General features: G+C 42.6%; 1 protein-coding gene across 1 annotated transcript in view; it reads right to left on the bottom strand.

Annotated features, from left to right (window-relative positions):
• Positions 1 to 1,699: 1,699 nt before the first annotated feature.
• traf4a (tnf receptor-associated factor 4a) overlaps positions 1,700 to 13,850 on the bottom strand; it is a 33,887-nt gene continuing 21,736 nt past the window's right edge. The window contains exons 2-7 of the mRNA XM_079272717.1: positions 11,463 to 11,514; positions 8,474 to 8,578; positions 8,137 to 8,298; positions 6,938 to 7,099; positions 5,658 to 5,813; positions 1,700 to 4,712 (exon numbers count right to left, since the gene is read on the bottom strand). Coding sequence (XP_079128843.1) covers positions 4,080 to 4,712; positions 5,658 to 5,813; positions 6,938 to 7,099; positions 8,137 to 8,298; positions 8,474 to 8,578; positions 11,463 to 11,514 — 1,270 coding nt within the window. The 3' untranslated portion in view covers positions 1,700 to 4,079. The remainder of the gene's footprint in view (positions 4,713 to 5,657; positions 5,814 to 6,937; positions 7,100 to 8,136; positions 8,299 to 8,473; positions 8,579 to 11,462; positions 11,515 to 13,850) is intronic.

Below are 13,850 nucleotides of genomic sequence, written 5' to 3' on the forward strand. Positions count from 1 at the left end.
AAGTATAGAGATTTTACACTTTAGGGAGACCATGGCCAGCTATTGTGCACTAAGTGTAAAACAGGACTGTCCTCCCAGGGGACCTCTCAGTGACTTTGACGTTAAAAGCTCATTTTCCTCTTCCCTAAATCCCTCTTCCCTAAATCCTGCTGCACCGGACATCATCCAAACTGCAAAGCTTATGCAAACTCCTGGCACCGCTTCAAAGCAGGTCTGGTGTCTGCCTCACTTCCTCTGCCCCCTTTCCTCTGCTCCTTCACTTCTCGACATCTCGAGCGGCATTGGAGCAAAAACGACTGAAGAAGCAGGACAGAAACTAGTCGCAGCTCTAACCTAGATCACTGAGTGGGTGATGAAATGGAAATAAAACCGATTGGGGAATTGGGATTCATCAGATACGTAGAGCCCAGAATAGAAGGAGTGCCTCTTTTTCGACAAAATACCGACGCTAACAAACAAAATCCTTTACATGCAACTGCTTTTCAACATATAATGAGTGGAGAAGGCAGGACAAGAGGAAGATTGTTTTTCAGAGGAGACAGACTTTTAAAAAAGGCAAAGAAACACTTTAGAGGAACAACTTGGCTACTCTGCATCACTGAGCCGAATGTGAATCTTCAGATGAGCTTTTAAGTATTTTAGGATCATTAATAATTCATGTTGATAATACATTTCATTAATAATTCAAATGGTGGTTTATGTCCCTGCTCATGTTTTAAATGCGTTCAGTACTTTCTTGGTGGTCAGTATGCTAATTCAGGACAACAATATAAAGCAAATCCAGTCCAAAACCAATTATGCTGAGGAAGTATACTTTCCAATACTCATACTGGCAGAAACATATATATATAGGATAGGATATTGCAGTACGCCAACAAATACCAGGATGTCCTATCAGATTGCATTTTGCAGCATGCAAGCCAGTGCTTTTCCCGCTATTCTGACCCACAATCGTCAATGCAGCAGATATATGACCAAGACCAGGCCCTCCCACAGAAATGACCGGGCCACTATGTAATGAGGTCCGATGAACGGGCTCTTTCTGCTTTACTCAAATCAAAGCATGCGCATGCTCTCTTTTGCCTTCTTAACACATGCATGTAAACCGAGAGAGACTTACTCAATGACGGGGGCCTATATACAGTTCACTCCAACATCAGCTAATAGTTCAGATCAGTACATTTCTCAGGTCATGTGGCCGGCCACCCGAAGTCGCTCCTGACATCCCAGTGCTCCCACTACAATCCTCCCCTTAAACACATTTCCACAGCAAGATGTTATCATAAACAGTAAAACCTGTCGGTTTAGTATGAAGTAACCAACACATTTTGACATTATGTCTGACAATATGACTAGAAATATAAAAGAACATCATTATGAAGTTGAGTTTGTACCCTAGTTTGTTGCAAGTTTGTGTACACCATAAAGTATCCAGTTTCAACACTTCTTAGAATTCAAGAGCTCATTTCAGGATTTTCTTTTCTTTGATTTGCACCCATGTTACTGATCCTTGGATACTGAATGTGTTTGCAGTTGGAAGAGCTCATTGACTTTAATTTGTATGGATGCTGGGAGGATATTCTCAGGTCAGGTTGTGTGTGCCGTTTGACTGTATGACTTGTATCTGATTCATACAGTGTGCACTGTATGAAACACAAATAGGTAAAACAACTATAATATATGGTATTTTATTTCAATTAAGAAATTGACAAGCACTCATCAATTAACACATTAAAACGTTTGTGCCATCTGTTCAAACTCACATGACGGCTCCTTAAAATAAATACTTTTAAGAGGAAATAATACAGACAGAATATGTGAGGCTCAAACCACAAGTACAAACAAATTATCCAAATGTCGAAAGAGACGAAAGGGTCTGAAAATTCCCAAAGTCAACCCCAACTCTCCAAACGAAAAGTGTTTGTATAAAACAGCTAAGTGTTTTTAAAAATACAGAATCTTACAAAAAAGTTTTCATCTTCTCACCTCTTTAAATCACTGTAAAATATCAGCTGGCATTATGACAAGAAATCAGGAGTTTATTTTCATGTATAATAATAAAAAGACAGAATGTGCTCCTGCATTTTTACATTAGTATTCACATACGTCACGAGTGTACTGTATCATGACGGTCCTCCACCCCTCTGATGGTGCTGTGATGGAGACCTCCAGCCGCCCCCCCGTCACAACATTGTGTGCCGAGCTGAAGATAGACACCGGTGACCAAGGTAACAACAAAAGGTGTAGTCAGTCCCGAGACACCCACTTATTTGCAGACACCGTGTCATTAACCATCTTTTCAAACAGTACCCTAAACATGCCGAGGCTATGTAAAACAGTACACTTCACAGCCAAGTGTTCATGTCTTTATAGGTTATTACCAACAGCGTTCACATTTTCTGTATATAAAAACAAACGAAAAAAACAAACATACTTTTTGACAATTTTGTCAACTTTCAAACGGTCCAAAAAAAGAGACAAAATAGCCATCAACGGGAGAGGACTTCAAGAATACAGGTTACAGTACAAAAATGTGGTCCAGGTGGTAGCACATGAAGCATGCATGTGTTTATGTTGCCCTGCTCACCCCTAAAACCCTCATGCGAAGACATACTGTATAAAAAGGCCACATGGCTTTTTCTTCACTTTTAAATGCACGTGTCCAACAACTGGCCTCTTTGTCTGCTCTGCTCATCTTAAGACCGACGAAAGGTGCTACTGTTCCCGTATTGGTGGACTCCGCAATAGACACGGAGCCTCGTAGGGTCACTATGAAGTTTGGGACACGAACATGCTCCTGAAGCTATTTACGACTGGCTCGCACTACTGACAAACACAAGTCACAGACAGTTACTGTGATGGGAGCAGATATGTAGCTTCAATGTTGTCAGGTAAAAAACTTGTCCACTTGAAAAAAAAAAAAAAAAATAGCTTCGTTGATCTTGACAGTTTCCTTTTTATTTTTTAAAAGCCCCAAACATTCTCAGTGTTATGAGAGGCATGTTTAATTATGGTTTAAGGAATAGTTTGACATTTTGGTAAATTAGTTTATTTGTTGTTTTTGCTGTGTTAGATGATTGATACCACTTTCAAATCTTTCCACAGCAGCCAGTTAGCTTAGCCTAGCATCACTATGATCAGGAGGAAACAGCTAGTCTGGCTCTGACCAAAACTGTTTGTAAGAATTCAACAAATGAGACTTAAAGTGGCTTTAATGAGTGAGCTTTACAGGTGCTGGTAGGTGGATTTTGTTACCTTTGGACAGAGCCAGGCTAGCCGTTTCTCCCTGTTTGTAGTCTTTATGCTAAGCTAAGCTACTTGGCAGTTGGTCGTACACACGAGAGTGGTATTCATCTTCTCATTTAACAGAATCAAAATGTAGTACTAAAATAATTAATTAAAACATGAAAATTACCGAAATTGAAGCTGCAAGTTTCTCACTTGAAAACATCGATGTGATGCGTGTGTGCACACAAACCTCGAGCAGTTTCTTACCAAGGGCTCTGTGTTAGTTAATGGATCAGTGGGAGTATACTGTATGAGCATGTAAACAAAAGGCTGTTGGGCTTGAGCTTGAGTCTGCTGAGCTCCCTCTTCTTTAGATCACCCCAACAGGACGTGTCGAACCAGAGTCTAACTTTCTTTCTTCTCTAAGTGCAGAGGCTTAGTGAAGCCCTTCACCCCCTTTTTTTTCCATTTCTTTTCCATAATCTTCTACATTTGTACTGCGGAAATAACAACAAAAATATAACTTAAGATAATCTCTCTAGGCACTGTTTGATTTCCAAGGCTTTTTGTTGTAGACTGTGATAAAAGGTCAGCAAACAGACTAAAAAAGAAAATTGTAAAAAGAAACACCAGAGAGTGATGGTTCTGCCGACCAAACACTTTCTCCTCTGTGATGTATCAACGTCCTCCGAGTCAGCTCACGCAGCCAAACAGACTCGCTCTGTGGTGGAGAGGCTGTCAGGGCAGAAAGTATCTAAAGGGTAAGTGTGTAGAAGTTTCAAGGCTGTGTGTCAGTTCCAGTCTTTAACCTATGCTTCTCCTTCGTAAAAAAATGAAACAAAAGTCGGATCTTAAGCCATAATCTTCTGGGGAATCTCTATAGAAGCTTTGACGAAGATGCAGTTGTCTCGGACGTAGTTCCTCTTCTTGATCTCGTCGTGAGAGATGAACTTGGGGTAACCGAAACCCAGGGTGCTCTCGTCCAGCGAGTTGCGGCTGCTGCTGGGCTTCTGGAAGTTCTTCCAGTTGGGGTCAGGGTTGAAGGTCTCCGTGATGTGCTGGGGTTTGGAAAGCGACGGGTCGCTCTGGTCCATGATGGAGAAAGTCACCTTGTAGGAAAAGGGCCACTCCAGCAAGCTGTCGTACTCTCCGGGTAACACGCGGATGTAGACGGAGAGGTGGGAGCCCTCGCCGCTGCCGTTACCGTTCAGGAAGGCCGACACCTGCAGCTTGTAGCCGTAGCGGTGAGTGTAGAAAGGCGGGCTGAAGAACTCGTGATTGCTTCTGAGTTTGGCCTCCTGGAGTTTGCGTGAGTAGTCGCTGAGCTTCCAGATGAGAACGCCGTCGTGACTGACGGACAACTCCTCCATCTCCCTCCGAAGCTCCAGGATCTCCTGCCGCTGACGCCCCACCAGGTTACACATCATAGTCAGGTGAGACTTGGTGGTGTCTTCCAGGTGACGACTGATAGCCAGTTTGGGGCACTGCCAGAGAGAAATCAAAGAGACAAATTATTAAAAAGCTGCTGCACAGTGAGAAAGTGAGGAGCTGCATAACACATCGAGGTTTTTATACAAGAAAATAGAATAAAGAATTTAGCCGTATTGCACCTTATTTTTTTAGTGTGTGTGTTACAGTGCCAGGTTTCAATATAGGATGATGAGAGAAAAGCAACACCCGTGCAATATCACTTTCATCCTCATATGCACAAATAATGGCCGATGAAAAAGGATTGCTGATGAACCTCATTGTTTTTAGCTCAGCGCCTTTATGTTTGCATTTGGCCACAAAGTAAAGTCCTGCTCTTTTTTTGTAGCAGTGTACATGATGTGATGTGTGTGACTTTTGATTTAACTGAACTTTGAGATGAAGGGGTGTGACGTTTGTGGCAAATTTTGATGGATTTAAATTTTTTTATATTACAGCAAATGTGGATGATGTTCGTATATGTTCAGTGTGCGTTATCTGAATCATGTATTTTTTTTACATCCATGAACAGTCACAGACAGACAAAGGTGATTATTATATTTAATAGTCACTCTACTGCTGTGGAGACATGTTTTTGCTTTCCGTCTATAAATGCTGTACATCAAGTTTTCCAGAGTATGCGGAGCGAGTATGACGCTCATCTACAACTCTTCCTCGAGCGTTTCCACATTTTCTCAAATTGATGTCAGTTTCAAAAATAGACGGAAATGCACTGTCAGAATATAGTGTTGCTCTCATTAAAAGAGAGCCTCCAGTGCTGTATGTTCGAAAAGAGAGAAAGCATTACTTTGGAAACACTGAGCAACGATTTGAAGGAAATATAATGGAAAAAGTGCACGTAAACAACAAAGACAAACAAGCTTGGGAGTTGATTAACAGTAATAGTGTTGACAGAGAGAGGGAATAATCTTTTAAGGCTAAATGGTGCAGGTCAGTCTTACCCTGTGCTTGCAGCCGGCGTCTTTGAAGGGGCAGAGAACGAGCGCGCTGCCGCAGTTGTCCTTCACATGGTTAGCCAGATCCTCTCGGGCGATGTTGGGTGTGCCGCACTGGTTTGGGCACTGGACAGGAAACCGAGGGCAGTGGTACTGGTGGTTCTGCAGAGGAGTCAATGATTGTGTTAATGGGTGCACTGCTGACCTACAGCACGAGTGATAAGAACACATGCTGCACGGTGGGGTTGCAGGTTAATGGTTGCACAAGCGAAAATGTCCTTGAAAGTCAAACAAAAAATACATGTGGTGTTAAAAATGAGGCTGCAAAAATAGACCAGACAAGAAAGAAAACAACTGATCGTGCGGCCGCACGATCAGTTGTTTTCTGAAGCCGCAGAAATGATTGGGACCATTCTGTCAATACACGTACAAATCTGGCAACCGGTAATTTGACAATGAATTGTCTATTGGTTGTTGCTTTTCCTTTTCTTAACTTACAGTAAACTGAATATGTTTGTGTTTGTAGATGTTTGGCCGGACAAAAGAGGTAATTTGGTCACCCTGTTAGTTTAACGAATTAGTTTTAATTTCATTATCTTTTATCCTTTTCTTGATTAATTAAATATTTATATAAACGATAAAAAGTCAGAAAAACAGTAAAAAATGTGCAACGTGTTTTGTACGTCTAACAGTCCAAAACCCAAAGGTATTCAAATTACAATTATATAACACAGAGAAAAGCTGAATATCTTATAATTACTATTATTCGATATATACGATTATTCAGTCGTAGACAATCGACGAATTGGTGCAGCTCTAGATACAAATAATCACGAGTTGCTGCCTGCAGACTAACTAAATGGAACATGATTGTTTATTTTCCATCCTACAAGGTAACATTAGTATATCATACCTCTATAAAATAAAAAATAGATCAGGAGGGAAAAGGCCCTCAGACTCAAATTACGTTGAAATTAAATGAAAAAAATATAAAAAATAAACATCATAAACGAATTGTAAAACACTTTGTCTCGGATCGGGTTATTACATCTTGGCCCCACATGTGGGGGGCCAGGGCAGAGACACCATGAACCACAGAGAGCCTTCTCTGGGCCATCCTGAGGCTGGAAACCCTCCAAGAGCCACATGCAGTACAGATAACAGGTACGACGACACTGACAGGAGTCCCATGTTGAGAAAGACTGACTCAGTCATGCCCAATACAGTTATTTAACTAAAAAAACAAAGATTTAAGATCCAGGTGGTAAACTTTGTGTGAAACTGACCTGGATCGTGTCGAAGACGAACTCCTTGCCGCAGTACTTGCAGGGCTGTGTGCGCTTGGGACACTCGGCCAAGCCGTGTTGGGACAGCAGACGACGCATCATCCTCGCTCCACACTTGTTCTCACAGTAAACACTCTCCTGAGGACACACACCCTGGTGGTTCTGGGGTTGAGAGGACACACGTGATTACAATTTAAAGCAGGGTTATGAAGTAAACGCATGTAATACTGTAGATAAAGCAGGTGTTACTGTTTATCCAAATGCTGTTCATATACACGGCAGTTATTATAGCTCAAAACTGCGTTTTAATGAGTAAAATATATAAAATTCCTCTGAAAGCAAGGAGGCTATTATGCATTATGCAATAACCTAAATGTATCAAATTTACAACAATATGAAACTTTTACAAAATAAAATTTACTCTGATGGCTCTGATTGATTCTGATAAAATGTATTGATCAATCCAGACAAAAATAACAAGTAAGTCAAGGAAATGTCATGTACAAGTATTTTCAAAATACTGTAATCAGACACTATTTTGATTATATAGTATTTTTTTCTTGCCTAACCAGCAACCATTCTGCGATTGTGGTGTCTAGTATGAGAGGATTTGCTGATTTTCTCTTCTTTTATATCACTGAATTGAATATCTTTGGGTCATCTCGGACCCTGGGAAATATAAATGAATCTCACAATTGTTGTCATCTCACAGACTAAACAAAGCATCTATCAATTGAAAAATAATCCGCGGAGGAATCATTAATGAAAGGTTTTGAATAACACGCAGTTGTAAACATGAGTGAGTAATTCCAATGTGAGAGCCAAAAGGTGGATGAATGCCACTGCAACTGTGTGCAGAGGGGCGACCATGTGGGCCGGAGTAAACGGAGGAGGGGCGGTGGAAATGACAGAGGTGTTAGTGAGGAGACTCTGAGGCACTTCAGCCGGCTCACCGAGGAAAACACATTCAGCATGAGAGACCCACTCAAAAGGTTCTGTCCTTTTGCCAACGCACGTGTTATTTCAGCAGAGACTAACACACGTGCACGAGTCTCCCCTGCTGCTTCTCACAAAGACGTCTTTCATTTACTGTAGGCATGGAAATTACGTGGCGTCACTCTGGGTTGTTTACGTCAAGCTCCCGCTGAGTTGTAACAGGAAAGAAACATAATAAAAACAGGTTTGTCGTCGCTGTTTACCTCGTAGGCTTCACCGGTAAACTCGCTGCCACAAAACTCGCACTTGACCTTGCGCTTGGGGCAGTCGTGCTGCAGGTGGTCGGGCAAGTCGCGGCGCGTCAGCTTGACGGAGCAGCGGTTGGGGCAGGGTATCACATTGAAGGCGCAGGTGGTGAAGTGGCCCTGAGGGAGACACACACACACACACACACACACACACACACACACACACACACACAAACACACGCATGTTAGGAAATACACAAGTCTGATGTTTGATAAGGCAGCAGATATAAAAAAATAAATAAAAAACGGAAGATGGAGGAGAGACAGACGAGAAGTTATCAAAGCTTCTCACCTGCAGCTGCTTCATCTGGCCGGTCCAGCGGCAGCCCTCCTCACTGTGGATGCAGCGGATGGGCAATGCCAGGATCTGTTGCTCCAGCTCTGGGTCCGGGTAGATCTGGAGAAGACGAGCAAGACGAGGTCAGCGTAGTAGTGGCTGACCAGGTCATGTTGGAAGACTGTAATATACCACTTTCATAAAGTGTATAACATGGGGTGAATCTGCATTTAACCAATAACGCATGTAAAACCAACCGAACTAGCAAAAAAAAAGCAAACTTATGAAGCTAAAAACAGGGCTTTTAATGGATGATAAGCTGATATTTTGCCACGTTGAGAGGCAATCAAAATATATAATATGTATCTTGCACTTTTAAACAAACAAGATAAATAGACAGATAAGACTGAACTTTATTTATCTCGAGGGAAACCATTGTGCGGCAGTTACAGTACAAAGTTGTGCAAATAGAAAATATCAATGAGGTGCAAATTCAGAACATACTCAATGCAAACTATATTAACAGCATGTTGGTTTCTACACTACATCATACGAGACTGAATGTTGAGCTGCAGACACACACACACTGGAAAGTTAAACTGTTGAGATTGAGTTTGCAAACCGCAGCAGTGAGTTGACCCAGCCGCTGCAGTGATAATGAGTTCGTTTATGGGTTTATGGGACCTTTGAGAGAGACAGGGAGCATAGGAAAAGATTTATTTTCCAGTCACTGAGCGATGAGGATGAGTCAGTTTTCAGCCCAAACACCCCAAATCCTCCCCTACAGTACGCTGTCCTGGGGATTTACAGCTCTGCATCTGCATCTCCATCCCCCCCATGCTGTCACACCAGCAGAGGACTGGTCAAACAAGGCAAGCCACTTCCTCAAAATGCCACAAACAGCCCTCTAAACAAACAACAGCTCAGTAACAGCCCGACTGCGCTCACGTGCCTCTGCACGGAAACCTGGCAGCCATCGCTTTGAAATTAAAAATTTGATTTGGAAAATAATGTACAATAAAACACTTAACTCACTCATTGTTTAGCTGCTATGTTAGGGGATATATGCCTCTGCCAAACAAAATAATCATTTAAAACTGTTAAATATGATCTACAGACATAGATATATCTGACATTAAAACAAATGCTTGACTAGCGGCGCTTTTACAGTAGAGGCAGACGTTTGTGCTGCCATAATCACATTCTTTCAGCAGAGGCAAAGAGGGGAAAATAAACCCTCTAAAGCAAACTGAGACTCTCTCATTGTTCCAGTCTTAGAATCTGCAGGGAGACGGCAATAATGACCTTTTAATCACTTAGTCCCAGGCAGCTCAGGGGGGGGGGGGGGGGGGGGGGGTTAAGCTCTTTGGAGCTCCAACTAGGGGGTTTATTCTGTCTGGTTTATCAATTGTTAGTCACATACTACAACTAATATTACTACCACCACTACAGCAGCTGCAGCACAATCCTTTAATGACTGCGACGCTCTTGTTCTGTTGGAGCGAGGTTGTGTTTGTGCATGTTGTTTTTAAAAGGACAGTTTGCAGTGAGCGCTACCCTGACAGTAGACCACCAAGACGGGGTAATTTGCAGGCGACTGGGAGCCTTGGTAAATAACAATGTCTGACAGGTGCGCCATGAGCACATCCTTCCCCGTGAGGAGTCCCTGCTATTACAGGCGCCTTCATCGCTCTCAGCACAGCATGCAGACCTGCACTGCTGCAGCTCCGGGGTAATGGCTCGACGGCTAATTCAGGCTAATGCTAACTAACTGCATGGGAGAATTACAGAGGACTCCTTTCAATCGATGCCAAAAGCTGCTCAGACACAGGGATGATCATAAACTGTTCGTTGGGCTTTAAGTCTCTCGGGCGTAGTTTAGAATTAAGCTCTTGTCCTTTTGTTTCACTCTCTCACTTTACAACGGGGATATCACTTGTGAGAGAGCCATCCTCTGCCTCTGAATACAGTTATTCACTATCTGTGTTCCCCCTCTGGCACAGTTTGAGTAACGCCTTTACAAAACAAAGAGTACAGTTGAAATTTAGTTGCACTTTTCTTTTCTTCTGGGAGAGATTTATTTTAGGGGAAAAACTTAAAAGTTGGATCAACTGAACGTACTTCTTTCCCACTGTAATGTGACTTTTTTTTTTTAGCCATGCTGACTGCATGCACACACACACACACACACAGATAGTATTTTGCAAATATACTGTCATGAATTGGGGAAAATACCTACATGCACACATATGCAACATATATAATATGGTTGGAATGTATGATGTTGTATTACGTGTTTTTATTTCTTAAAAGCCTTAACTTGGGACAAGGTCCGCAAATTAGCAAGGGCTTGAAGTTCTACATACATTGCATCTGTTGCACTTTACTTAAATGTAACAATGCCAACATGTATTGTCCCGGTCAAATAAATGAATACATAAATAAAATGGCGACAGGGATGGAAAGGTCGGTCTGTCAGTCAGTCCACTTTTTTGGTGCGGACTGAAATATCTCTACAACTACTGGAAGGATTACTACAACATTTTCTACAGATATTCATGATCCTCAGAGGGTAAATCCGAATGACTCTGGTAATCCACTGGCCTTTCCTATATTGCCACCATGAGGCTGTGTGTTCTGTGGTTTTGACTGGATGGATTGCCATTCAATTTGGTGCAAACGTTCATGGCACTGGGTCAACAGCTCAATTTGCCCAATACTTTTATTTATGACCAAATAGCTGGGAAAGTAATATCAGTCCTACCAGCCTCAGCTATACTTTGCGTTTCGTGCTAACTGGCAAATGTCAGCATGCTAAAATACTAAGATAAATGGGTGATCATGGTAAACATTGTACCTGCTCAACATCAGCCTATTAGCATTGTCACACAGCTCAAAGCACCACTGTGTCACAAGATGCTTGCAGACTCTTTTTAGTCTTAATCGTGTTATTATTATCATATTTGAGAAGACAAATAGTGTGTTGTGAGAGTGATAATCATACCTTGGCATAGTCCAACGGTAGCTGGTCCTCCGGACACTTGAAGACACCCTCACTGCAACAAAACAACAGAAGAGCTTTGTTATTATTGGAATCACTCCAAATAAAAGATGACTGCAGACAAAACTGTTTGCAAGTATCTCAACAAGGACGATTTTAAAAATCACTTTCAGCGTAAAAGCAACTTCTTTGACCGTCTGTAAGAGCAGCGCAACATTGCCTTTTGTTGGATTCTGTCTCTTCATACACTCTTAATATGAGAAGCTCTCTGACTCATCACCCTGTGACGTAAGAAGACACACTCTCATCCACACACTTTTCATTCACACGTTTCATTTTTGTCCTTGCTACACAGTCTAGACAACAATGAGCTAGATCCAACAGGCTTCTGTTTTCCTGAGAATAAAGCAGTGTAAGCCTCGCCTTCATGCCCGAGTCTTTTCCTCAGGAAAAACAGATGATTTGCTGATTTGCTTGTGTGAGTTTTTTTTAGTTATTTTCCTAATTTTTGTCCTCCAGCAGTTTACCTCAAAGGAAGACTTTATTTCAGGCCCCCACTCGGTTTTTGCGGCGCCACAGCGGGGCCCTCACCGGCCTGTTTCAGGGCCAGATGAACGAGTGCCACGGCTCATTAGGACATCCCTACCCTGATGTCATCATGAAATATTCACACTTGTAAATAATGGAGGCAGCAGCCACTAGGGGGGAGCTGCTACACCAAATCTAAGCTTGCAACCACCCAGACGCACAACGGTTACTTAAAGAAACACAGAAAAGGCAATTGGTGGCGGATCTCTTGAGATGTCAGCTGGGTTACGACTGTCTCGAGCGCTCCTGCTGTGTCTGGAGTAGAAGTGCTCTCACAGTCTTCATTTCCAAGTCTACTATTTTGATAAACCGTTAATTCATTTCAGTGTTCGTTAGTTCCAGCTTTTCCGATTTGCTGCTCTTTTTATGTGTTACGTGATAGTAAACTAAACACCTTTGGGCTTTAGACATTTAAAGTTGCCACTTTGCGATTGTGGGAACCTGTAAAAGGCATTTTGACACTTTATCGACCAAACGATTCATTGCTTAAATCGGTTGATAAAGAAAAAAAAAATCTTTATCTGCAGCCCAAACCTGTTAAATGTTTGTTTTGGTTTCCCCCATTAAATCTACTGAGGCTGCAGACAACAGAAATGCACAAAAATGTGCTTTTGTTCAAAAGTCACTAGCCCTGAAGCTTGATCTGACCTCCTGTGCAAAGAGGCCTCTTGTAACCCTGGCCATGCCTAAATTATGTTACAACTAATTAAGGGACAACAGTGTGCAAACAGTCAGTGTTTGTCTCTTGGTGCTTTTGCTTTAATATGGTTGGCTGCAGTGTCACCTGACCGCGGCTCCCAGAGGCACAGCGACATGTGACAGGACGGGAGTGCACTTCGTCCCGTCTACCCAGCTGCTATGAAACGAGGGAGGTTAATGCATGACGAGACAGCAGTAATTCTCCTCCATTAGGGTCACTGTGTCAGCATGAGAGCTGGAGTCCAATTAACAAGCCACAGAGGACTGTAAAAGAGGGTCAATCGATTAGAGGCTAGGAGAGCCCAGTCAGCATCTCACGTGCAGTGTGAAATCATTTACAGTACTCATCGCCATCACCGAGGAATCATCCGCAACTGTGGAGTTTAGAGAGCGCCACAATCACACAGCGAAAAGGAGATGGGAAGCGACAGGCTCTCAGGTCCGGACAGGGGACAGCCAGAGGCCCCGTCCAGCCCGGGCCCCGTATCTGACACACAGAGAGGCAGACAGGCGAAAAGAGCCAAGTCACAGACTGTCAGGATAATTCCTCCCATGGTCGCGGAGAAGCTCCCGCAGCCACACTGCTGATAATGCCGCTCGACTCTCTTGGCCGCTCGTGAGTCGAACTCTCTGCCGCTTTGTGACAGCACATTAGCAGTGAAAGGTTGGGCCGATGTGTAACGCAGCTCTAGTTCCATTACATCCGTCTTCTCTGACTACTGAGGGCTAAGTAGAAGAGACTGGAAAGCAGCATGACCAAAAAACTGAATATCACAAATAGGGCTTCACAATGATTCAAATAAATACTCAAAAAAAGCTGCATGAGTCCAATGAATGCTTAGCATTTTTAGCCATACCAGTGGCTTTATATCAGCCAATGTTTGCCTTACCCATGATGGTGAACATGGTAAACAGAAGCTTAACATCAGCATGTTAGCATTTAGCATATAGTACACCATCACAGGGCTGTTGGCATGCTGTAGACACTTAGTCTTTCGCTCGTCAGTTGCTTGATGAAACGTTGTGCAGCTTATCACAATTGTTTACAATTTGTTTTGCTGTAGATCAGCCAATAGATTGACTGACTCGTCTTTTTTCTACTCC

The sequence above is a fragment of the Melanostigma gelatinosum genome (genome assembly GCF_949748355.1).
Source record: "Melanostigma gelatinosum genome assembly, chromosome: 7".
Taxonomy (NCBI): domain Eukaryota; kingdom Metazoa; phylum Chordata; class Actinopteri; order Perciformes; family Zoarcidae; genus Melanostigma; species Melanostigma gelatinosum.